Source organism: Rhincodon typus, chromosome 3 (genome assembly GCF_021869965.1).
Source record: "Rhincodon typus isolate 14 chromosome 3, sRhiTyp1.1, whole genome shotgun sequence".
Taxonomy (NCBI): Eukaryota; Metazoa; Chordata; class Chondrichthyes; order Orectolobiformes; family Rhincodontidae; genus Rhincodon; species Rhincodon typus.
Window position 1 is genome coordinate 106,186,102 of NC_063334.1, and position 26,799 is coordinate 106,212,900.

Sequence of the window (26,799 nt, forward strand, 5' to 3'; positions counted from 1 at the left end):
GCTTCACTTCATCTGTTGTTCCACAAAGCCAACAACAATCCTGGTTGTCTGCATTCGAAGAAGGGTGACCTATCAAACTATAACTGCTTAGGTATTGCTGTTATTGCCTGGAATGAAACCTCATTGCAGAATCCATAGTGGTGCTGAAATATACTCCCAGTCCCATCAAATTTAACCTGCACCTTGTACAGAGTCTATAGCTATCAATCTGACAGGTAGCCTACGCACAATTCATAATCCCAGCTGGTCTCTCCTAATAACAAAGTACTAGGTGTTCACAGGCCAGGCTCATTGCAAAAATTATTAATGGCATATCACACGTACATATATTGCTATACCTCCAAGAGCCAGTAAGAATCTCTAATTGTAGTGAGAGCAATCAAGCTATTAGTTGCGATCACAAATTCCAGTGAACCAACCTAAATCCTTTATAATGCACTCATCCCCAATTTACAACACCCCGTGTCGTTTTGAAGGAAGTTTGATAATGAATCAAATGTCACGAAATAACAAAAGAAGAATGGAAGGGATTATGGGGACAATGGCTCATAACTGCCACCTACGAAATGCAAGAGAAGGTTACTTTTAACCCATACACCAGAATTCACAATCCACACAAACGTCATTGATTCTGCCCAATCTGTCAAATGGATGCTGGGAAGAATGTGGCCAAAATAAAAATCTCACTTTTAGTCCTGCTTTCAAATCCAACCACTTTGCCAGCACATTCATGGACTTATTATGAGATCCACTCATCTAGATGCAAGGCACTCCCAGGGTTGCCTCATGGATATGTAGTGTTGGCTAGCAAAATTTTCATAGTCAAAGAGGTCAGTTCTTTTGCTTTATTAAAATTCAAACTTATCCAGCTAAAACATGGATTGTGTGACAGGTGTGAATCAGAATGAGCCAACATTGTGATAATGACAAAGCTGTCCTCATTCATTGCCTTTACTGTGTAAAATTGCTAGCAACATTCCTGACAGTCGTACATGCATTAAACCTACAAATCTGGAAAAGTTGCTCACAGGAATGACAAACAGGAGACTGGAAGAACACAGCAAGCTAGGCAGTATCTGGAGGAAAGGAAAAGTCAACATTTTGAGTATTACCCTTCTTCAGGACTCCAGCTGCCTGGCTTGCTGTGTTCTTCCAGCCTCCTGTTTGTCTACCTTGGATTCCAGCGTCTGCAATTTTTTTGTCTCTTGCTCACAGGGATACCATACTGTACCACAGGCTGCGCTGTTGCAGTTTTAACAGATTCAAACAACACATCTTCGGGTAAAATGATGTGAACTTTGATTTCTTACACATTGTCCTTTCGGTAAACATTATTCAAAATGTTAAGCCCTATCAGTGCCTTGTAATAGAATTTACAAATTGCGTGAGTTGTGAAGAATGAAAGCAATTTTTGTACTTTGTAAAAGTCTGTTTCTCATGTTTAAGTTTTACATTTTGACCCATTTGTCTGCCTCAAACTGTATTTCACTTGTTGCAAAATGATTAAAGACTGAATTAAAATCCACGATTTTTAATTCCTGCTTTGTTGTCTGGGAGAATTTTTTTTAAGCTAATTGGCTGATCAACTTCCTCGGTGACTTCTCTACAATGGACGCTACAGATCCTCCATGGAAAATCCCTGGTTCAAAGTCACCTTAGAATTGGGAGAATTAATATTCTATTACCTGCTTCATCATGTGGGTAGCTTCCTTGACGGCAATGATGAGGGCCATCCCTTCTTTGCTAACTTCAAATCCAATGAATGGATGAGTCCGACTGAGAATTGAGATTAAAAACCCCAGGGAAATGAGAAAACTTGTCCAGCTGTGCCACACCTGTAAATGCCAGACCTGAAGTGGAGTTAGTAGGAACTGCAGATGCTGGAGAATCTGAGATAACAAGTTGTAGAGCTGGATGAACACAGCAGGCCAAGCAGCATCAGAGGAACAGGAAGGCTGACGTTTCGGGCCTAGACCCTTCTTCAGAAATGGGGGAGGGGAAGGGGGTTCTGAAATAAATAGGGAGAGAGGGGGAGGCAGATAGAAGACGGATAGAGGAGAAGATAGGTGGAGAGGAGACAGACCGGTCAAAGAGGCGGGGATGGAGCCAGTAAAGGTGAGTGTAGGTGGGGAGGTAGGGAGGAGATAGGTCAGTCCAGGGAGGACGGACAGGTCAAGGGGGCAGGATGAGGTTAGTAGGTAGGAGATGGGGGTGGGGCTTGAGGTGGGAGGAGGGGATAGGTGGGAGGAAGGACAGGTTAGGGAGGCGGGGACGAGCTGAGCTGGTTTTGGGATGTGGTAGAGGGAGGGGAGACTTTGAAGCTTGTGAAGTCCACATTGATACCATTGGGCTGCAGGGTTCCCAAGCGGAATATGAGTTGCTGTTCCTGCAACCTTCGGGTAGCATCGTTGTGGCACTGCAGGAGCCCCAGGATGGACATGTCGTCTGCGGAATGGGAGGGGGGCCTGAAATGTCAGCCTTCCTGCTCCTCTGATGCTGCTTGGCCTGCTGTGTTCATCCAGCTCTACACCTTGTTATCTCTGAAGTGGAATTAAACTGCTTTTCAAACAGATATAATTATGATCATTGAATTTTTATGAGAAGAATATATACCATACTATATAGATGAAAAATGGAAAGAAATAATTGAATGAAATTTATATCTGAATTGTTAATTGTTAAATGCTCGTTAATTTTACTGTTTAAACTGACAAGCTTCTGGTTTTTAAAGATTAAATTCTTATAAAAGAATATTTTCCTTAATTAAAATATGTCAGTGAAATGAATGGATCACTTGCCGTGAAATTATTATAAATCTGTTTGTTTCATTGTACGACTAGAAGTAATTGCATTTTGTAACATCTGTAGCAACACATTTAAAAAGGTGACTCAATTTTGCTTTTACCCAATGCTTGTTAATTCTTATCAATTTGTGAACGAATTGTGCTGTATCCTGAGATTCCCAGAAGTCTGAAATAATCATATTACTTCACACAGACTGGAGTGTGTGCATAGTATATTTTTCACATTCCCACACGTGTGGCAAAAGGATACTATGCTGGTTTGGTACATACTATTGTGCAGTCATGACTGATATTTGCATTCTGGTTAAACATGGATACATGCATGTAATAACAAAGTTCATGAGTCATTTTGGAATAATAATCTCCCCATTATAACTATGGTATAATTCGTGCTCCTCTGCAATTTCCGTGCACATTTGTTTTTACTTTGTCACCATTAAATTACACTGATCATCTTTTATTTTCTTAATAGTCTAACCAAATAGATTTTTGGCCCTTGACACTTCTCTGACATCTACTCTCTTCAGCATTGCCACGTACTCCTTATTCAATACTATGCCCCTCCTCCCTTCCTTCATTTTCTAACTTCTCCGGACACCACACATCCAGTAATATTTAGTAATCAGTTCTGACCTTGGAAGTAAGTGTTGCAGCGTGAGGTGGGTATAAAAGTGGATTGCTCAGTTTAGCATTCGGATATATAGGTATAGAACGTAGAACAGTACAGCACAGTACAGGCCCTTCAGCCCATGATGTTGTGCCGACCTATTATGGATAAGATATATCTTATGGATTTTTATATATTGGGAATACAAAGTCATTTTGAATGGACCACATAATGGACAGTATCACGTTGGCAGTCCATGCCATGTTCAGTTGAATGTTCAGTTTCATTGTCTCTTTTGAGCATCTAACCAAGTTGTATCTCAGTCACACATTTAGCTCCATTGGGCTGCTCTTTAAGGATACCAGGGGGGTGAGAAATTCAACTGTGTATCCTTGCTTCTCATGGCTCAATATGGACCACCTGGATTTTTTTGGGGATAAGCAGCAACATGGGTTACCAACTGTGTAGTCCACGCATTGATCTTCATTGTTATCGATGAAAGACAGAGAGGGACACTCCTGCCCCTAGGGAATCTAGTGGTACTATGTTAAAAATTTCCCTCCAATTTCCTTACAATGTTTTAAACATTTTTCTGCCCATCTTATTCACAAGTGATATTAAGAATTAGGGAGTGGAACAGAAAACCTACACCAAAAGTGTGAAGTGATTCATTTTGGAAGGAAAAGTGTGAAGTGATTCATTTTGGAATGTCAAATTTGAATGTAGAATACGGGGTTAATGGCAGGATTCTCAGCATTGTGGAGGAACAGAGGGATCTTGGGGTCCACATCCATAGATCCCTCAAAGTTGCTACCCAAGTTGATAGGGTTGTAAAGAACGCGGTTGTTGTGTTGGCTTTCATTGGCAGGGGAATTGAGTTTAAGAGCCGTGCGGTTATGCTGCAGCTGTGTAAAACTCTGGTTAGACCACACTTGGAATATTGTGTTCAGTTCTGGTCGCCTCATTATAGGAAGGATGTAGAAGCTTTAGAGAGGATGCAACAGAGATTTACCAGGATGCTGCCTGGACTGGAGGGCAGGTCTAATGAGGAAAGGTTGAGGGAGCTAGGGCTTTTTCATTGGACCGAAGAAGAATGAGAGGTGACTTGATAGAGGTTTACAAGATGATGAGATGCGTTGATAGAGTGGATACCCAGAGACTTTTTTCACAGGGTGGAAATGACTATTATGAGGGGGCATAATTTTAAGGTGACTGGAGGAAGGTATAGGGGAGATGTCAAAGTAGGTTCTTTACACAGATGGTGGGCGTGTGGAATGCTCTGCTGTCAGTGGTAGTGGAGTCAGATACATTAGAGACATTTAAGTGACTCTTGGATAGGCACATGGATGATAGTATTATGTAGAGTATGCAGGGTAGATTGATCTTAGTAGGATAATAGGTCAGCACAACATCGTGGGCCAAAGGTCCTGTACTGTGCTGTACTGTTCTATGTTCTAATTACTTAAAGTTTCGTATGTCGTCATGCAGTGATTTTTGTCAAAAATGTGTTAAATTTCCACTCTTTGTAAATGAGACATCAACTAGGAATAGTTTTATTTAAATGAAAGATTTGAATGAATAGTATTTGATAGACAGCAGTGAATGAAACCATCGTTATCACTCCCAATACATAAAATAATGCAGACCACGCTAGTTCTTTATTCTTTCTTTTAGAGAAATCTAACTTGCATTGGCAATATGTGGCAAGTTGGTGGAGTTATTGCTGAATGCAGCCTGTGCCAGCCTGAGGCCTGAACCAGTTTCAGCAGCCTTTGGGATACAGGTCTGAGGAAAGCTCCCTGAATATAGCTTGTCAACTGGACAAAACTATATATATTCCCAAAGGCTATGGGAGCAGATAAAGCCAAGTATTTGTCAGTAGCAGCTGCTAGGAATTTTGTGTAATCGAGAGGAATGTTCCTGTTTCTTCTGGCTTCTCAAAAAGATTTGTTTTTAAAAATTCCTTTCCTGGATTAGACTAATATTTATTGTCCAGTAAGCAAGCCACAATGCATATAATTGTGATGCTTTATAAGCTGATCAACATGGAGAGGAATCACCCTGAACATTACAAGCATTTGCAGAAAAAAAGCATATTTTAGAGCCAATTCAGTGGAGACAATTTTTCTCACTGGAGCTCGAAGGAAGATGTCTACCCTGCCAGGTACATGCCTCATATATATAAAATTGGTTTGTGAACAGACATGTTTCCCACTTTTGATTGATAAGTTTGTGTCTGTGAGTGTAATTCTAAGGGTCTGGGGTCTTAATGAGTACTCATTAAATGTTAATGTATGCAAAATAGATTGAGTCGATCATGATCAGGAAACCTGACCCACCTGAAAAGATCTGAAAGCTTAGTACCAGACCTTAAAGCCACAGACAGGAAATAGAAAGTTTGCCTCCCACCCTATTACTTCTTCTGACCACATTTCAAAAAGCTCCAGAAAATTCCATCCTGCAGCCTGGGCTTTCTGCTCCTCAGTAAGATCCAGTCAGCAATATAACTTGTAGCAATATTTCCCCAGCATTGAAAGTAGGGTTGAACACTTATATGCTAGGATTTTTTAAAAACATTAATTCAGCAGTAATTTCATACTTTTGAGTTTTATTTAAGTTCTCCTTTCATTTTGCCATCAGTGAGGAACAGGACATTCCCTGCCATTTTGACCCACATCGTAACTCATAGTTACAAACTGATATATTTTACTTCTCTCTTGCTGTTCTTTCAGTAGCTGGGACTCTTAAGGCTCTGAATATTCACATATTTGCAGTTGTTTTATTTCTGACGCCATTGTACAAGTGATGTGTGTTTAATTGCTGCTATGCGCCATTCACAAAGGCATTAAAGTGATAACTATCTCATGTCTACAGCAAGTCAGTCAGCACACAAAGCACAATTGCACTCCTCCTCTGTTAGAAGATGTGCTTTCCTGGCAGGATCTTCTTCAAAACACAGTGGAAGCAGAGATTTTGAATAATTCTAAGGTAGAGGTGGTTACTTTCTTAGTAAGTAAGAATGTAAAATGTTATCAGGGTAATTGGGAATATGGATTGAGGTTAAAATCATATCAGTCATGATCTTGTTGAACGGTGGAGTAAAGGAGGGTCCAAATAGTTCATTCTTGCTTCTGACTGTATGTTCACGTGCATTTCCCTAAACACAGAGATTTTCATATTTATATGATGCTGTACATGGTGATCTATAAAATGCAAATGTTAATGGGTACATGCTGAATAATACTATACTGCATTACTTCAGTTGGCACTGGGTTCATGTTAAAATTGTTTCATATTGGAAAAGTATTTTGCAATGCACAGTGATACAGCAAGGTTCACTCGACAGGATCCTGAGGTGAGAGCATTAACTTTGGATAGGAGGTTGAATAAATTAGGCTCATATTTTCTGGAGTTTAGAAGAATAAGAGGTAAACTTATTGAAGTGTACAAGGTTCTGAAGGGGTTTGACATTGTGGGCATTAAGAGGTTGTTTTCTTTGACTAAGGAACCTAGAACATGGGGCACAGTCTCAGAGTAAGGGATTTTCAGTTTAGGACAGAGATGAAGTGAAATTTCTTCCCATAGAGTAATCTAAATCTTCAGAAATGTGTAGCTCGGAGGACTATGGATCTTTCATTGTTGACTATATTTGAGGATGAAATCAAGAGAATGACTGGTCTGTCAGGGAATTAAGGAATATGGGGAGTAGTTGGTAAAGTGGAGTTGAAGACTAAGGTCACATTGAGTGCATTGAACAATGGAACAGAGCTGAGGGGTTGTGGTCTATACTTCTGTTTTTATTTCTTTTCTTATTCTGGAACATTGATTTTTATACCTGCCTCATTGCTGGGGTTCTAAACATTGTTAAACCTCTCCACTTCTCTACCTTTCTCATCTACTTACTGAGTTTCTGAAAACCGATCTCTTTGACTAAACTTGTTGCTCACTTGCACTAATACCTCCTCAAGCATCTTGGTATCACGGTTGGTTTGATAATGCTTCAGTGAAGCACCTTCAAGATGCTTTATTATGTTAAAGATTGTAAAAACCTTTTCATTTTTCTGTATTTCTGATTGTGGATTGGAATCAGAAAAGGACTGTTTTTTTAAAAACCAAGAATTGTAAAAGGGATTGCTGCCTTTGTCAAAACCAAGCTGCCAGCACTTATTGTAAGTATTGTTTACACTGCTGTTTGTTCAAGCGGTGGTTAAAGTTTAGTTGCAGATGGGCGAGAGCTGAGGATAGGGGGAAGGGAGTATCAAAAGGAACTTCACCAGCAACAACAGTAGCTAATGGTCTATAGAATACTGACCAGTTATTGATGACAGTGGCATTCTGCCTGCCAACAACTGCATGATTGGTTCCCAGGTAGCTGAACAGCTTGTGGGTGTGAATGTTTGGACAGTAGCCATTGGAACTCAGAAAAGGAAAAAGCTAATCTAGCCAGCCTATTTGCCCCCCCACCCTTACCAGTTGCCATAAGCAGTGGCTTTTAACCTATAAATCAGAGATTTAAAAGTGTGAACCACCCCTCTGTGCCTCCTGCAAGCAAGTGACAGTATGTGGAGAAAGAGAGAGATCAAGGAGCAGTAGGTCTTGACAAGCCAAAAGGATCATGTCACGCAAAACCTGTTCTACAGGGACCATTGAACTTCCTTCCCAGAGTTTACATCCACCTCTTAAACCCATTTGTGTCTGCATCTGTCTGTATGTCTGTGTAGTGGGAATTTTATAACGGGTTAGAATTTTAGCCATTAGAGTTATTTGCAGGTTCATAATTACTTACCTGCAGCTTGAATCTATTTATTTGTAACTAGTAGTAATACTTGTTAAGTACAGAAAACTGATCAGTGCTTTCTGTCAACCTGGGTCTAATAACAGGGAAATTGGGGAATTCTGTGTACTTTTTATAAAATCTTTAACTTCTTTTTTGACTTTGGGAACAGCAGGGCTTCATTTCCAGTGATGTGTACAAATGTAATATTGTTATGATCTCAGCTGACAGTAATACAGAGCAAGTCAGGTCTCAGAGTGAAACCTAATCTCAGATTATATTTATTTTTGAAATCTGGCTACCATGGTGGTCAGTAACTCAACATATTCACATGAAGCTGCCAATATACTTTTAATAAAATAACATAAGTGTCTTACATTGGAAAAAATGAAAGAAAGCTGTATATATATTTTACATATAAAATACATATGTGATAAGTTAACAGGAACTAATCATAAACAGCAAGAAAGAAAAATTCAACCCATTTTCCCCAGCAATATCCTATACAGATATTCAACACAAGTGTAGTATCACTCTAATCTACACTGTTTGCTTTGTTACTCAAACAATAAGCTCACAAGCATTTCCATTTGGTGACTTTCTGCACTCTCACTAGTTAGGCTAACTCACTGCCCTTTCTTTGACTTATACTACTTTGCGATTAAACAAAACATCTACTGGCATGAATCTTCTGAACTGAAACGCCTTCTGGCCTCTGGCCCCTCCTTTTCTTTCCCAATGTCATAAAAGCTCAACTTAATAAACAATTCAGCAATTATCCCAGCAGGCAGTTTCTCTAGTCATTTAAGCTATCGTTGCACAATTTCTTGGAAAGTCTATTTTGACCCAAAGCTAAAAGAAACTTCTGACCATTTTAAAAAAGTCACAGAACTAAAAACCAAAAACCCAAGTTCCAAATATTAATAGTACACTATAAACTTTCACTGTTGCCAGTGAGGCCCACATACCAAAGTAAACTTTGAAAGCCGAACAGCAAAATATGAAAGCAAATATTGTGACTGTTTTTGTTCTGAGAACAGGTACCTTAATAATAACCTGAATGAAGTATCAAAATGTACTCTTTCATGATGGCTAATGTGGTCTGGTGTAAATTTGAACAGCACAGCCTATACAGCCCATGGTACAAGCTGATTGGCCTAATCTTTGCCAAGACAGTAATTCAGTGCTACAGTTGGTTAGAGTGTTCCAGGCTGAGGGGAGCATAGTTGCTGACTGCTATTTAGAATCTGCAGGAAAATGTGCATATTAATAACATATTATAGCAATGTGAACATTGGTTTAAGGAAACGTCACTTGAATTTAAAAAAAAACTAACTGCCCAAGCTACTAACCCAACTTCAAGGGTTAAGTATTCCTACCTGTGCAGCTAGAGTTATGATTTCATGTCAGCACCATAAAGCCACTGAATTTGTAATGGTGCAACTTTCTTGATTTACAGATCGGTACATTTCAGACTCTTGTTACTGAACAAATATCCTATCTTCCCACATTCCAACTTTTCCATAAATTTGTGTTCTTCATGTGATGCTAAAGCCACTGAAAGGAAGTCTTGTGATAACATCTGCTGTGAATTTTTCACATCCCTTTCTTGAGCACCTTTCAAAATATCCTGTTTAAATTTACAAGTGAGAAAACAGTTATTAATATAAAGTGAAAAAAGCACATGATGTAATTAAACACAAGAATTGGATTCAAAAGATCTTAGCTGAATGTTTTGTAAACACAAATAAATTACATAAAATATTCTTCATCTACATTGGTGAGACTGACAAGGGGAATTTTTCAAGTTAGCAACACCATTGGTGGGCCTCAGACACTGTGTGGCCGACTGGAAAATCAGGAAGGTTTTGTCTACAATATTCTGTCTATTGATAACAATAGGAGGAAAATTGGGGCCAGAAAGCTATGTCTAGATGATCCATAATTTAATCTATGTCAACGGTTTTGATGTGGGGAAAGAGCGTATGGGGAGAAAACAAGAGATTGGCGGTCGGTAATGATGCTCACTCCATGAGCTGACACAGACACGATGGGATGAATGGTCTCTTTCTGGGCCATTATACATCCATGATCCCGTGAACACGTTCAATGTTTCCACATGACCTTTGCTGACCTAAATTTCCGCGACACAATATTGCAATTAAGATCAATTTTGATAGCATTGTCAACACAACAAAACAACCAATTCCAAACTTCAGGCCAACAAAATTAAAGGCACACTAGCAATAAGAAAATAAGAATTTCTGCCTCCAGGCATCTTGTTGGAACTGGTTATCAAGAGTAACTGACAGGTAGCCAATAATTTGTAGTTAGGTGGCTCAGGAAGGGAGATCCCCTTAGCATCAGAGCGAGTGCTGATTCTGGCAGCTTCATGGAGCCAGCATCCCAACAGCAACTGAAAGTGAGCCAGTGGGATCCTTGTGGCTAAAGGGATCAAGAGATATGGAGGGAAATTGACAGTGGGATACAGAAATTGTATGACCATGGACTGAATAGTTGTGAAGACTCAAAAGGGCCAAATGGCCTATTCCTGGTCCTATTTTCTGTTTCTATGATTCCATGCCTCACCAACAGTAATGGGTTTCAGACAAGATGAGTGACAATTTCGAGACAATGGGGCAGTCAAGAGGGATGATGTTGAGATAGAGCTGGGTGCCATCAGCGTACATGCAGAAACTGTCAATGTGCTTTTGGATGATGTCACTGAGAACAGCAGGTGTCTAAGAAATAGGAAAGAACCAATCCTTGAGGGAGACCAGAGGGTAAGATACAAGAGCTGGATGGAGGAAAAACCATTGCACATGATGTTTTTGGCTAGGGTGAGATAGATAGGAATGGAATCAGGTGAGTGCAGCCCATCCAGCTAGACAATAGGGAAGGGATAGAAGAGTGAGATTGTGTATTCAGCTTGGTCGAAGTTATAGACAGGTTGAGAAGGGCAGGCAGCGATAAATTATCACTATATCTCTCACATCCTGGACAGCTGGCTTGTGATGCAGAGTGGCGCCAACACTGGCTAAGGTCACCATGAATTTCATCTTCTCAGCCTCAGTCAGAGGGGGTACCTAGATCTCTTGTCTTGGACACCCAGCATCAGTGCCTCACCCTCACCTGAGGTGTGGCAACCCTCAGGTTAAACTCCCCACCAATTGTGAGCAGCTTTCTCATACTAGGACAACTTTCCCTATCTCTCACATCACTGGAGAAGGATTGATTTGGTGCTGAATTTTTCCATCTTTTGGTTCAGGATTATTTTCAGCAAGTTTCATAGAAGGTTTCTCTCTGAACCTACAGTAGATTTTCTCTGCAGGCTGGGGCTGTTTTCCGTGGAGCAGAGAATGCTGAGGGGGTCCCGAGTGACAAAATTATAGGACATAATTAGGAGTAAACGTTTCCCCTTAGTAGTGGGTTTTAATTATCAGGGGACACAGGTTTAAGATAAAGTGCAGGAGATTTAGAGGGGATTTAAGGAAAGATTCTTTCTACCCAGAGGATGGTGGGTTTCTAGAACTCATTGCTTGAAAAGGTGTAGAGGCAGGAACCATCACTACATTCAAGATGTACACTTGAAATGCCATTGCATACAAGACTGTAGGCCAAGTGCTGGGAAATTGGATTAGAATAAATAGGCGCTTGATGACCAACACAGGCACTATGGGCCAAAGGACCTTTCTCTCGGCTGTAGTACTCTATCACATAATGACACATTGACAGAATGACAAACTGCCTGGCTTTGTGCCTGTGCTAAACTGCATGGTAAGGCAGAAGCACTGAGAGCCTTTAAAGTGTGGTTGAGAAAGCAAAGCAATAAAAGGCAAGACAAAACTGGGATGCTGTCAACATCAAAGAAGGATTAAAGTGAGTGCATGCTCAGAGAGCAAGCCAGCAGCTCTGCGAGGCAATCTGTTCCAGTCATGAGCTGGGTGCCTGTCTCTGTGCAGAGACTGCCCTTGCAGGGGTCTTTCAATGAGAGGCGCCAGTGCTGTCCAAAGTGCTGGGGCAGTACTGTGCATTGTAAGATGTGCCATGATGATGATGTGGAGAGGCTAGCATGTGTCGGATGCCAGTGCCTGTGGGCATGGGGTGTGTGTGTGTGGCTGCTGCCCAAGGAGTGTGCCTGAGGCACTGATGCTGGGTGTCCAAGACCCACTCTGACTTTCTAGTTTCTATCCAATAGGTGGTAAAATTGGAGCCTACCAGTTAATGAGGCTTAATAAAGTTACAATGATGATGATGGCCAAGCTGGAGAAGTAGTAAAATCGAGAATAAAAGAAATGGCGGAGGAACTGAATACGTACTTTGCATAGTCTTTACAGTGGAAGCACAGCAGAACTTCAAGAGACTCAGGGAACAGAGGTGAATGTAGTGGCCATCATTAAAGGAGAAGGTGCTGGGGAAGCTGACAGGTCTGAAGGTGGATAAATCATCCAGACCGAACGGACTACACCGAAGGGTTCTGACAGAAATAGCTTAGGAGATTGTAGAGTTGATCTTTCAGGAATCACTGGAGTCAGGGAGGGTCCCAGAGAATTGTAAAATGGCTGATGTAACACCCCTGTTTAAAGATGGAGGGAGGCAGAAGTCAGAAAATCTTAGGCCAGTTAGCCTGACCCTCAGTCATTGGTAAGATTTAGAGCCTATTATAAGCATGAGATTGCAAAGTACTTGGAAGTACAAGGTAAAATAAGGAGTGAGTGAGCACAGCTTTGTCAAGGGGAACTTTAGAATTTTTTGAGGAGGTAATGAGCAAGTTAAACAAAGGAGGGCCAGCAGATGTGATCTATTTGGATTTCCAGAAAGCTTTGAAAAAGTGGATACTCAATAAGTCAGGAGTCCATGGTTTTGGGGCAAGGTACTGACATGAATCGAGGATTGGCTACCTGGCAGAAGGCAGAGAGTGGGGAAAAGGGGTCTTTTTCAGGATGGCAGTGGGTGACTAGTGGAGTTCCTCAGGTGTCCGTATTGGGACCACAACTATTCATGTTATACGTTAGCAACCTGGATGAAGGAACTGAGAGCATTGCTGCTAAGTTTGCAGATGACAAAAAGATAGGTGGAGGGCCAGGTAGTATTAAGGAAGCAGGTAGGCTGCAGAAGGCCAGGAGAGTTGGCCAGGAAGTGGCAGATGGAATACAATGTGGGGAAGCAAGGTTAAGCACTTTGGTAGAAAGAATAGAGGCACAGACTATTTTCCAAATGGGAAAAGGCTTCAGAAATCTGAGGCACGTTACTGAGTTCAGCATTGTCTTAATGTTAATATGCAGGTACAGTTAGCAGTTAAGAAGGCAAATGCAATGTTAGCATTCATTTCAAGAGGGCCAAAATGCATCAGCAGAGATGTACTCCTGAGGCTGTATGAATCTCTGGTCAGACGACATTTGGAATATTGTGAGCAGGTTTGGGCCCTGTATCTAAGGAAAGATGCGCTGGTGTTGTTTGGGCCTAAAGAAGGTTTCGGGGATGAAGAGCTTGTCATATGTGGAGCAGTTGAGGATGCTGGGTCTGTCTTCAAAAGGAGCTTAGAAGAATGAAGGGGGAATCTCAATGAAACTTACAGAACACGGAGAGGCCTGGATAGAGTGGACGTGGAGATATTTCCACTATTAGGAGAGACTAGGACCCAAGGCACAGCCTCAAAGTGAAGGGACGACACTTCAGAGTTGAGACAGGGAGGAATTTCTTCAGCCATAGGGTGGTTAATCTGTGGAACTCACTGCCATAGAACGTTGTGGAGGCCAAGTCATTGAATGTATTTAAGACAGAGATAGATAGGTTCTTAATTAGTAAGGGGATCAAGGGTTATGGGGAGAAGGCAGGAAAGTAGGGTTGAGAAACATATCAGCTGTGATCATGAGGGAGAGTATACTTGGCAGGCCAAATGGCCTAATTCTGCTCCTATATCTTATAATCCCTGCCAACAGGCCTCTCGCCACTCACTGGTGAATATCTCAGCTGGACATCCAGAATTTAGTTGGGAAATGCAACTTGTTGCTCCTAACATTGAGAAAGGCCTCACTCAACTTCTTACATGTTTGCTCTAAATGTCTCAGTATAGTCCACATTGCTCAGGGCCTGGGAAGATCCCACCCATGATGGTATATAACAGCCTTCAAAGTCTAAGTGGTTTGGCAGAGCTCCTCAATCTCCCCAAAGCAACGGCACAGGTTTCTAATTGAGAAGTGCAGATATGTGTAAAACTGCTTCCAGTTTCACTGATAAAAGTTTCATTAAAACTATCCAAATTGAAAAAACAATCAGGGTGAAATCGGACTGTCTCATGTGAATTGCACATAGTAATCTGTTTGTGGGAAACCCCTACTTCTGCTATTCTGTTGTTAGTATTAAGCTGTGTTTGTAAATTCACTAATGCCTTTAATGTTTGCAAAGAACAGAATAAATCCAATTCATACAATTACTGACCCATCAGCCTACTCTTGATCATCATTAATTATTTTGTCGAAAGTCCTATCAAGTAGCACCTACACAGCAATTGCCCGCTCACTGATAAAAACTGAAAGAACTGCGGCTGCTAGAAATCAGAAACAAAATCTGAAATTGCTGGAAAAGCTCAGCCAGTCTGGCAGTTAAAGTTTCAGGTCCAATGAACATTCCTGAGAACCCACTCACTGGTGCTCAGTTTGGATTCTGAAAGAATCGCTTGGTTTCAGGCCAAATTGCAGTCTCAGCCCAAACAAGGACAAAACAGCAGAATTTCAGAGGCTAAATGAAAATGACTGCTCTTAAAATCAAGGCAACGTTAGACTGACTGTGCCATTAAGGAGCCCTGTTAAGATTGCAATCATGGAAATCAGGGGAAATAGTCTCCGATGGCTGGGGTCAGGCCTCAAAGGAAAATAGTCATGGTTGTTTGGAGGCCAATCATGTCAGCTCCAAGATATTTCTGCAAGGGTTCCTCAGGGAAATATCCTACATCCAACCATCTTCAGCTCACATCAATGACCACTCTGTTGGCATAATAAATATTTGCTAATATTGCTCAGTTCATTTGACAACACTGCAGATAAGGAATTAGTGTGTGCCTCTATGTTCTAAGGCCTAGACAACATTTGGGCTTTGGCTGTCAGTGGAAAGTAGTATTAGCACCACACAGGTGCGAGACAACGACAATTTCCACCAAGAGGCGATCTAATAACTCCCTCTTATATTCAGTGTCATTGCCATTCCTGAGTCCCCAGCCATCAGTATCCTAGTTATCTCCATAATATCTTCAATTCTGAAGAAGAGTCATACCAGACTCGAAACATTAATTGTGTTTTTCTCTCCACAGATGCTGATTTTTTCAGCATTCTCTGTGTTTGTTTCAAATTTCCAAATTTTCTGTGGTATTTTGCCTTTATCAATATCGTGTGATCACCATTGACCAGATACTTAGCTGCATTAACACAAAACGTATCAAAGGCAGGGTTTTCTAGTAGGAAGTGGCTCACTCCTTTCCTACCACCTGTTGTGATGGAATACCTCCACATGCCTGGATGACTGCAGCTCTAACACCATTCAAGATGTTCAACATCATCCAGGACAAATTGACTGGCACCCCGGTCCAGCACTTTAAAGTCATACCTTTCACTATTACTGCACCCTAGCAGCAGCAGCATTTACCATCTTTAGGATGCACTGCTGGATTCTGCCAAAGCTTCTTTGGTAACACTTCAAAAATCTGCGAACTCTTCCACTCAAAAGAACAAGGGAGCATGTGCCTTGAACATCACCATCTTGAACACCCCTCCAAGCCGTACACCATCCTGATGTGGGACCATTCCAAACCATTCCTTCATTGATGTTGGGTCAAAATCCTGGAATTTCCTGCTAGAAGATACCTTCACCACATGGACTGCAACAGTGGAAGCTCACCAACATCACCTCCTCAAGGGCAAACATCAACAGGCAACAAATACTGACCTTGTTGGTAATGTTCACATCCCATGACTTGTATAAACAAAAGATAGACAGAAAAATCACATTTCATTATATTAAATGTGCTGGCTATTAATACAGCAAGACTGTGAAATAATAATCATCCTTTCAATAATATATGAAATTACCTGGTCTTTGTACTTGCCGGGTTTTCGAATATTAAAGTAATCCTTCTCATCAGCAACGACATTATCATCAAGAGAGTTCAAACTGCATTCATAACATATTACATAACTGTTAGTTTTGGCAACATAGTAAATGAAGTAATTTTAAGGATAGACTCCAGTTTCTGAATTTGAAAGAAATGAAAATATAAACCTTTTCTTGTCCAAACAAGATTCTTCATTGAAATTGCTGCTTGTTTCGCTGAACAGTGTTTTATTCCAGATTGGGTTGGATCTAAAGAAACATATAGAACAGAATGATTTCCTTACGATTAAACTAACAGTTAAAAGGCACATCAATATTGTAACATCAGTGCAGTGCCCTACATATGGCAGTATTGGTGGAATAAGAATTCCTCTGGTCACTGTCTAACAGTATTGTAGATACATTGCTTCCCTCTCTTCTGCACTGCTACTAAAGTAAAATTTCTCCAAAATACATCAAACAAAAACTCCCCAATGAATAAGGGGGTTTAATTAATCCATCAGCGGAAACTGAATTGAAGCAGGAGATTCAACGTCGATTTTCCACTGTTTTGTCCAAATACAGCTCCAACATTGGCACCCAACTGCAATGTGGAAAATTGTCCAGATATGTCCTAGCAACGTGACAAATTAACTATTCCATCAGTGTACTCGCAATCATCCAAGTGATGAACGATGTCACCAGCAGTATGGTCAAGCAAAACTTTCACAACAATAACCTACTCATTGATGTTCAATCGGAATTTTATCAGGGCTACTGACCACATTACAGCCTTGGTTCAAACATGCACAAAAGATATGAGCTAAAGAGGTTAGAAAAGAATGATTGCCCTAGATATGGAGGCAGCATTTAACTGAGTGTGGCATTGAGCAGGCCTATTATAACTGGAGTCAATGAGAATCGGGAAAATCTCTCCACAGGTTGGAATCGTACCTGGCATAAAGAAAGACGGCTGTGCTTGTTGGAGGTCAGTGATCTCATTCCAAGGACATTTCTACAACTGTTTTCTCAAAATAGTGTCCTCGGCCCAACCACCTTCAGCAGCTTCAATGGTTTTCCCTCCATCATAGGGCTACAAGCTAATTTGTTCACTGATGATCGCACAGAGTTCGGAACCATTCACAACTCCTCAAATACCGAGAAAGGTCCATGGGCATTTGCAGAAAGATTTGAACAAACATTCAGGTTTGGGCAAGTAACATTCTTGCTATACAAGTGTTAAGTAATGACGCTCTACAACGAGGGTGAATCTAACCATCTCCCTTTAACATTCAAAAGCATTGCCCTCACCAAATCCACAGCTGTCAACATCTGGGAGATACCACTGGTTAGAAAATGGACTAGACCTAGAACTTCAAATCAGAAGCTAAGAATTCTGCTCATTATAACATTTATTGACTCACCAAAGCCCACCTACCATCTGCAAGATGCTAGCAGGATGGAATACTATCCAGTTGCCTGGATGAATTCAGGGTCCACTACACCCAAGAAGCTTAATACCATCCAGAACAAACCAGCCCATTTGACTTGTACCCCATCAACAGCCTCATCCTATCCCTCCAACTACCAAATCTACTCTCGCCACTTCCAAAGCACAGTGGCAGCATTTACAGTGTAGTAACTCATCAAGACTCTTTCAACAGCATCTTCCAAACCTGTAACATCTTCCACCTAGTACAACAAGGACAGTACATGCATGGACAACATCACTACCTCCAAGTTCCCCTCCAAACCTTGCACCATCCAGACATGAAACTATATCGTTGTTTGTTCACTGTGGTTGTGTCAAAATCTTGGAACTCCTTTCCCAACAACACAGTGGGTGTACCTGCACGAGATGAACTGCAAGAAAATCAGAAAGAGGGGCATGAGTAGACAATATGGCCTGTCAAGCCTGTTCCACCATTGAATATGATCATAATGGATCAAGGGATCTAACTTTAGTCTTTTCCCATTGCCAAAAACAATTGCTTCCATGTTAGACCAAAAATCTGTCTTTCCTAGTTCTAATCATGTTCAATGATATTGTAGACTTCACAATACTCTGGTACAAGGAGTTCCCAAACACCCACAATGAGTGTGTGAAGAAATGTCTCCTTATCTCAGTACTAAATGATCAGCCCCTTCTCCTGACACTATGCCCCTGGTGATTTTGATTCCTGCCCAGAGGAATCAATCTCTCAGCGTCTACCCTGTCAGGCCCCTTTAGAGTTTGTTTTTTTTCTGTCCAATGTGATCACCCTTCAGTCTTCTAAACTCAAAAGAACATAGATCCAGTTTGCTCAGCCTTTCATGATATGAAAACTCCTTCACCACAGAGACTAAATTTACTTTACTGAACCTTTGCTTTACTATCTTCAATGTACGTATATCTTTTCTTAAATGTGAAGAACAAAACTGCATGTAGTCCTCCACAAGTGGTCTCACCAAAACCATGTATAATTGTATCAGTACTCCAATTACCCTGCAATAAAATCCTACATGTTATTGGTTTTTCTAATTGCTTGTTCAGCCTGCATGCTAACTTTCTGCACAACTTCCATGAGTAGACTAACATCTTTTGAAATACCAATACTTAATAGTTTCTTTGTTTCGCACACACAGTGGGTGTCCACAGTTCTTGTTCCTTCATCTATGTGGAGAATCTTGAGCAGTTTGCCTGCAGTTTTACAGTGATCCAATTGTTGCTCAAGTGTTCCCTCTCCTTTTGTGCCCTGTTAGAGTACAACAATGTGGTTATTTGACTGGGTTCCTCAAACATTAAAGCATGCCCCTTTAATTTCCTATAAACACCAGACTCTGCAATTTCTTTTAAAAAATGATATTTAAGGATTTTGATCTAAATACAGACTGAGAAAGAAGGTTAGTTAAAGTAGGTCGAATTCAATTCCAAATTGGATTCAATGAAAGAATTAAAAGGAATTAATCTCATCTCCTAAAACAAGGTTATTGGTGTCACTTCAGAGGTTAAATTCCAAAAAATTTGAGAAGGGACCCATTCACATACAACCATTTCTAACAGTGCACCAACGAGATGCAGACATCCAACTGAATTACAGGAAGTGAGTTGGTCTTGTAAACATCATAACAAGGCTACCTGCCTTCAACACAACACATTCTATTCTTAACTTGAGGGTTAAATCCTTCAGCTAAGAACCTTTATAGCACGGTTTGTGGGCTTGGCGATCAGGGAAAGCCAAACAAGCTATCCATTTAAAAACATGATCAATTTGTTCTCCACCCCCCACACGCTGTCTTTCCCCAGATTAACATCTACTCAGTGGGTTCCCCTTTTCTCACCCATTTGATTGGCTTTGGAATCCTCATGACAGTCATATCCCTGCCACCAGCAGATACCCCAAGCACCACTGACCACCACCAACTCCCCCCCACCCCCACCCCCAGTCAGGAGACCGCTATGTTTAGGACCGCCCCTCATCTGGAACCCACCTCCTGCAAATACTAATCCTGTTTACTCTCCTGGGCTGCTGCCTTCCGCTATGGGATTCCTTGTCTGATGTGCCTTTATCAAAATTCTTTTTCAGGATGTGGATATCCCTGGCTGCACCAAGATTTATTGCCCATCCCACTGTCCTTGAGAATGTGATAGTGAGTTGCCTTCTTGAACTATATGCTGTAGCTACAACATTTATATTTTGTTATAAAAAGGGAGTTTCAGGATTTTGACCCGGTGACAATGAAGCACTATTCAATAATCGCCAGTGAATTTGACTGCCTGTGCCCAGAAACCCGACAAAAAAAATACTTTAAAGGAATCTTAATTGTTAAAACTGCAGGATGTTCTAGGTGTCATGACCTCAAAACAGCACTCTGTGTATGGAATATACCTCTGGGCTATATTCTCAGGAAAGATTGAGGGATAAAATAGTGGATTAACAGGCAAACGAGAAGGAAAGTTAGATAAAAACCGTGAATTTGGCCTTTTCAAAGTCTCCTAAAATAATTCACAACCTGAAGGAATCAGATTCTGCACTTATACTCACTTAGTTCTTGGAAAGAGAGCTTGTTGGCAGACAATAACAATAATTATTATGTTTTGTCTACCACATAATAGAGCAACGTCAGGTATGAATTTCAGCGGCAGTGATGCTAGTATTGTCAGTTGTACAGTGATTTGCTGTTTGAATGCAATAATACATTCCCACTGCTCTTCATATAAGGCAAAATACAAAATCAACTCAAGCAACCCATGCTTGGAAAACCCAAAACAAAATTGTCATGTGGTTCTGCAATCTACCAGCACTTGCTGAACAATCCTGGGTGTTCTAATACCAACATTAACAACCAAGTTAAGATAATGACTTGAGCTTGTATTGTTGGTCACTTACACTTGCTAGAACAGATTCATGTGTGGGAATCCATTCTCTGCAAACAACAGGAATATATTCAGATCTTACATCCTCTTTTTTGAATCGCTTGGGAGTTTCGGGAGCCTATAGTTTCCTATACTTTCTCGATGGCAATGCCTCAATTTGTCAGAGTTGATTTGAAAAACTAAACAGCCCCCCTCTCTCCTGTAATATAAACAGTTATGTGTAATTGTTTGAATTCTGGCAATTCTCAGGTTTGTCTTGATGAGGACAAGACAAAAATGCCTCGACAACTTATCAGCAATGTTCAAATCATCACATTGCTAATAAAGTGCTCACTCTGTTAACTTGCTGTGATAGTCATTTAATATGCAAATACAGAAACCCCATGAAACTCATACAAAGTTAACTGTGAGTTGTCATTTAGGCAATGCCAGTGGTAGAATGGCCCAAATCAGAAACAACTTGTGACAGTTAGTGATTTATTGGGTATCTCTTCCTCAGTCCAGGTTGCTAACTGGTTAACAAATTAATGATGGTGGGCATTGCTCAAATGCAGTTATTTCTGCAAGTTTAGCCCGGTATTAGCTTGTATCTCACTGCTTGCTCGTAGTGCAGTAGTGTCTCAATATTCTACCCAGATAACCAATGAAATTAATCTTTTCCATTACCCTTCAGAAGTGTGCATATTTGTTCCAGGTACATCAGCAATCACAGGATTACTTTTCACAGAGGTCATAACTGTGGCAGTCATTGCTGAAGCCGCTTTCAATTTATGTTGATAGCTGGAAAAAATGTAGAAATTAAGTTTTTGCAGATGTATAGTTGACTCTTTTCATCATTACAAATGGTCCTCATGACTCTATTGAATAGCTGCAAAGTGATTTATTTTAGTTCTGACATTGAGTAAAATTGCATTTGTATTAATTTACTAAAACACCATGGTTTTATTTTCTTTGACGCATTTACGGTACTATATGTACAAATGAATAAATTAATTAGGTGCAGTGGTAGCCAATACAGTACAGTCTCTTGAGCTTTCTCTGCCATTCAATAGGATCATGTTTGTGTTTCAAATCCCACATTTAAATCTACTCCTAATTACCTTTGATGTTCCTGCCTAACAAATTTTGAATGATCCCGATTCCACTGCAAGAGTTTCCAAGTCACGCAACAAACAGGAAACAAAGAATAGAAATAAATGGGTCGTTTTCATATTGGTGGACTGTGACTGTGCAACAAGGATCAATACTTGACACCCAGCTGTTGACAATACATATCAATGATTTGGATAGGGGGATCAAAGGCAATTTTTTCAAATTTGCAGATAATATAAAGTTAGGCAGAAATGTATGTTATGAAGATGATATAAATGTTTGAGGAGGAATTGGACAGGCTTATAAGGCAACAACACGGCAGATGGGAATATAATGTGGAAAATTGAGAGGTTATTCACTTTGGTAGAAAGAACACATAGGCACAGTAATTCTTAAATAGTAAGAGTTTCAAAAGTGTAGATGTGCAAAGGGACTACAGTGTCCTTATCACTAAGTCACTAAAAGCTAACATGCAGCTGCAGCAAGCAATAAGGAAGGATAGGGGAATATCAGCCTTTATTGCAACAAGATTTGAGTACAGGAATAGTGAAGATTTGCTCCAATGTATAGGAGCTTGGTTAGACCACACCTGGAATATTGTGTATAGTTTTGGTCTCCTTATCTCAGGAAAGATATTATTGCCATGGACACAGAGTGCAACTAATGTTCACCAGACTTAATCCCAGGATTTTTGGGACTGTCCTGTGAAAAGAGATTGGGTAAACTGGGCCTGTATTCTCTGGAGTTTCAAAGAATGAAAGGTGATCTCATTGAAAGCTACAATATAATCAATCAAAAGGATAGATGGTGATGATGCAGGTATTTTCCCTGGTTCACAAATCTATAACCAAGAGACATAATTTAAAAATAAAGGGATGCCATTTAGAACCGAGATGAGGACAAATATTTTTACAAAGATGGTTGTGAATCCTTGGAATTCTCTACCTAGAAGTGGAGCTAAGTCTAATTACTGGTTGATAAATTTTTGATTATCAATGACATAAAGTGAAATGGGGATAGTGTGAATAAAAGACTTTGAAGTATTTGACCAATTATGATTGTGTTGAATGGTACAGTAGGCTTAGATAGAGCCATGGAGTCATACAGTACAGAAACAGGTCCTTTGCCCAAATCATCTGTGCCGACCAGACATCCTAAACTGAACTAGTCCCATTTGTGTGCATTTGGCCCATATCCCTCTAAACCTTTCTTATTCATGTACCTGTCCAAATTGATGATCTGAACGATCTATCCTGTTCCTATGTCCTAAAAGAGCCACTCCTAATTTTTCAAACACTGCCTCCCTGATTCTGGACTCACCCGCAAACACAGAAATCCTTTTCAAGTCCACCTGGTCAAAATTGTTCTGGATCTCATATACATCGAGCAAGTCATGCTTCACTCTTCACAGCTCCAGTAGAAATAAAATTAGTTTGTCCAATCCATCCTCATTAGTCACCCTTATGAATCTCATAAGCCTTTTCTGAACTCCAATGCATTTCCATTCTTCTTCCAATAAAGAGACCAAAACGGCATGCAACGTTTTCAATGTTATCTGACCAATGCCCTATGTAACTATAGTATAGCATCCTTACTTTTATGTTCAATTCCTCTCATAAGAACACAGAATTCCATTAGTCATCATTATTACTTGCTGCACCTGCATACTAACCTGTTGTGACTAGATCATCTAGATCTCTCTGCTCCTTGAAATTTTGCAGTCATTTTCTATTTAAGCAACATTTTGCTTCCATTATACTTCCGGCCAAAGTGAATTACATTACATTTCCTATAGTATGTTCCACCTGTCAGAATTTTGCCCAATCTTTCATCCAAGTGTTGAAGCAACCTGAAGGTGTGTTTGCTAACTTTGCTGGTACGGAGGAAAGTAAGTTGTGAAGAGGATATGAGGAGGATACAAGATAAATAGGTTGAGTGTGTGAGAAGAGATCTGGCAAACTGAGTACGATGTAGGAAAATGTGAAATTGTCCTTTTTGGCAGGAAGAACAAAACAAAAGCATATTATCTAAATGGTGAGAGCTCTGTGATGCAAATATGTACCAATGAACGTACTTTAACTACTAAATCATCAACTCTTAGGAAAGCAAATAGGATGCTGTTATTAATTGTAAGGAATTGAAAACTAAAGTTGAGAAGTTATATTTCTGTTATACAGAGTACTGGTCAAAACACATCTGGAGTAAGATGCATAGTATTGAGTTCCTTAATCACAGGAGGATATAAAAATGCTGCAAACATTTCCGAACATATTTACCAGGTTAATATCCGGAATGGGCAAGGCTGAAAGTACTGGAGTTAGAAGAGTAAGGAACAAATTGATTGAAACATAACAGATGCTGAGGGGTATTGACAGGGCAGATGTCGAAACGATGTCTCCATTTGTTGGAGAGTTGAGAACTTGGGGTCACTGTTTAAAAATTAGTGATTTCTCTTTTAAGACAGAGGCATTTTTTTTCTATCAAAACAAAGAACAAAGAACTGTACAGCACAGGAACAGGCCCTTCTGCCCACCAAGACATGACATGCTTCTAAACTAAAAACACTCTACCACACCTCAGTACATATCCCTCTATTCCTTGTGTTATGGACCAGACCAAACCTGCCCCTCCCACAAAACATTGTAAGGAGAGAGCCTAGACCCTAACTTTTACATTTATTTAAAGACAAGTGTAAGGTCCTGTGTCCAAGTGTGATTTGATTGGTCCACCACTGGGCTTTAATGAAAACACACTTTAATATTACTACACAGTTAAAATACAAAAAAAAAGCATAACCTTAACTTTATTGAAATACTTAACAAAATAATGTGTTATGTAACTACTAATCATCAACTCTTCCAATATCATAGGCAGCATCCCACAAATACACCCTTTGGCAAAAATGCAATTCAGCAAAACAGTTCTGGTTCTCACATGCTGCCTCTCTCCAGTCCAGAAGATAGAAATAATCTGCCCCTTTTAATTTCTAAGAGGAAGCTTCACTGTCTAAGACTTCACTCCAGTAGCCAAGAACTCAAGTTTTTTGCTCAGCAGTTAGCAGAGGTCTTCTCATTAACTGAAACAAAACAAAAAGCCTTCTTGGGTCTGTGGAAGCCCTGGCCCTGCCCACTCATTATTCGTTTGTCTCATTTTAAAAAGAAACACCCAAGGAGAACTCAAATACTGTTTACCAACTGCCTGCCTGAACAAGACATTTCAACACCTCTATGGCATTGCCCTCTGCAAAAGAAACTGCACAGAAAATATCTCCCTTAAAGGCACAGTACCATTATACCTGCCTATTCATGTATCTATCAAGATACCTCTGAAACGTTGCTATTTTTTCTGCTTCTACCACCGCCCCCAGCAGTGCATTCCAGGCACTTAACACCCTTGCCTCTCATGTCTCCTTTAAAAACTTACCCCATTTTAGCTTAAACCTATGCCCCTGGTAATTGACATTTCTATCCTATGAAAAACACTCCAATTAACCATTCTATGCATGCCTCTCAATTTTGTAAACTTCTATTTAGTCACCCCTCAGCCTCCGACATTCAAGTGAAAACAAATTTTGTCTAATTTCACCTCAGAGCTTAAGCCTTCCAAACTGGGCAATATCCTGGTAAATAGTTTCTGTACCTTCTTCAAAGCCTCCAAAGTTCAATACAGCTGCAACATGAATTGACAATTTTTATGCTCTATGCCCTGACTGATGAAGGCAAACATGCTACATATCTTCTTGACCACCATATCCACCTGTGTTGCCACTTTCAGTGAACTGTGAACCCGTACACCTAGATCCCTCTGTATGTTAATGCTTCTCAGGGTTCCACCATTTACTGCATTAGACCTTCCAAAATGCATCACCGCTCATTTGTCTGGATTAAATTTGTGGTTGGGGAGATGATGGCCTCATGGTATTATCACTAGTTTATTAATCCAGAGACCCAGGCAAAGTTCTGGGGATCCAGGTTCAAATCCTGCCATGGCAGATGGTGGAGTCTGCATTCAATAAAAATCTGGAATTTAACGTCTAATGATGACCATGAATCCATTGCTGATCGTCAGGAAAAACCCATCTGGTTCACTCCTGTCCTTTAGGGATAGAAAAACTGCCATCCTTACCTGGTCTGGCCTATATGTTACTCCAGACCCACAGCAAAGTGGTTGACTCCTAACTGTCCTGTCAGATGGGTAATAAATGCTGGCTGAGCCAGTGATGCCCTCATTGCATGAATGAATAAAAAAATTCCATTTGCCATTTCTCTGCCCAAGTCTCCAACCTATTGATGTCTTGCTGTATCCTCTGGCAACTATCCTCAGCTCCCTCAATCTTTGAATCATCTGCACCCTTACAAATCAGACCACCTATATATAACAAACAACAGGAATCCTAGCACTGATCCCTGCGGAACACCAGTGGTGACAGATCTCCAGTCAGAAAAATACCCCTCCACAGCTACTCTGTCTTCTATGACCAAGCCAGTTCCATATCCATCTTAACAGCTCACTGTGGATCCCATGTGACTTTGCCCCCTGTGTCAGCCTGCTATGAGGGATCTTGGTAAAGGTCTTGCTCAAGTCCATGTGGACAACATCCACTGCCCTTCCACATCCATCGTCTTTGACACTTCTTCAAAAAAACTCAATCAAGTTTGAGATATTACCTCCTCCGCAAAAAGTCATGCAACCTATTGTTGATAAGTCCATACTTTTCCAAATACGAATAAATACTGTTACGAATCTTCTCCAAAATGTAACAAAGGAACAATGTTGGCTATTCATCAGTCCTCTGGGACCTCTCCTGTGACTAAAGAGGGTATAAAAATTTCGTACAAGGTCCAGGCAATTTCCTCCCTTGCTCCCACACCACCCCTACCTCAGCCTTCTGGGATAGATCCTGGGACCTGTCTACCTTAATAGTTTTCAAAACACCCAACATCTCTTTTTTAATATTGACATGCCCTAAAATATCAACATACTTCTCCTGAGACTCACTATTCATCTTGACCTTCTCCTTTGTTAATTCTGATTCAAAGTACTTGTTAAAAATCTCAATCACTTCATTCGGTTTCATGCA

At 40.4% G+C, this 26,799-nt stretch overlaps 1 protein-coding gene across 1 annotated transcript in view; it reads right to left on the reverse strand.

Moving 5' to 3' along the window:
- Nucleotides 1-8,682: 8,682 nt before the first annotated feature.
- The window catches only part of LOC109928402 (cadherin-related family member 2-like), a 148,791-nt gene continuing 130,674 nt past the window's right edge, over nt 8,683-26,799 (reverse strand). Inside the window, exons 28-31 of the mRNA XM_048593969.1 lie at nt 21,294-21,407; nt 16,460-16,540; nt 16,270-16,351; nt 8,683-9,815 (exon numbers count right to left, since the gene is read on the reverse strand). Of these exons, the coding sequence (XP_048449926.1) occupies nt 9,639-9,815; nt 16,270-16,351; nt 16,460-16,540; nt 21,294-21,407 (454 nt within the window). The 3' untranslated portion in view covers nt 8,683-9,638. The remainder of the gene's footprint in view (nt 9,816-16,269; nt 16,352-16,459; nt 16,541-21,293; nt 21,408-26,799) is intronic.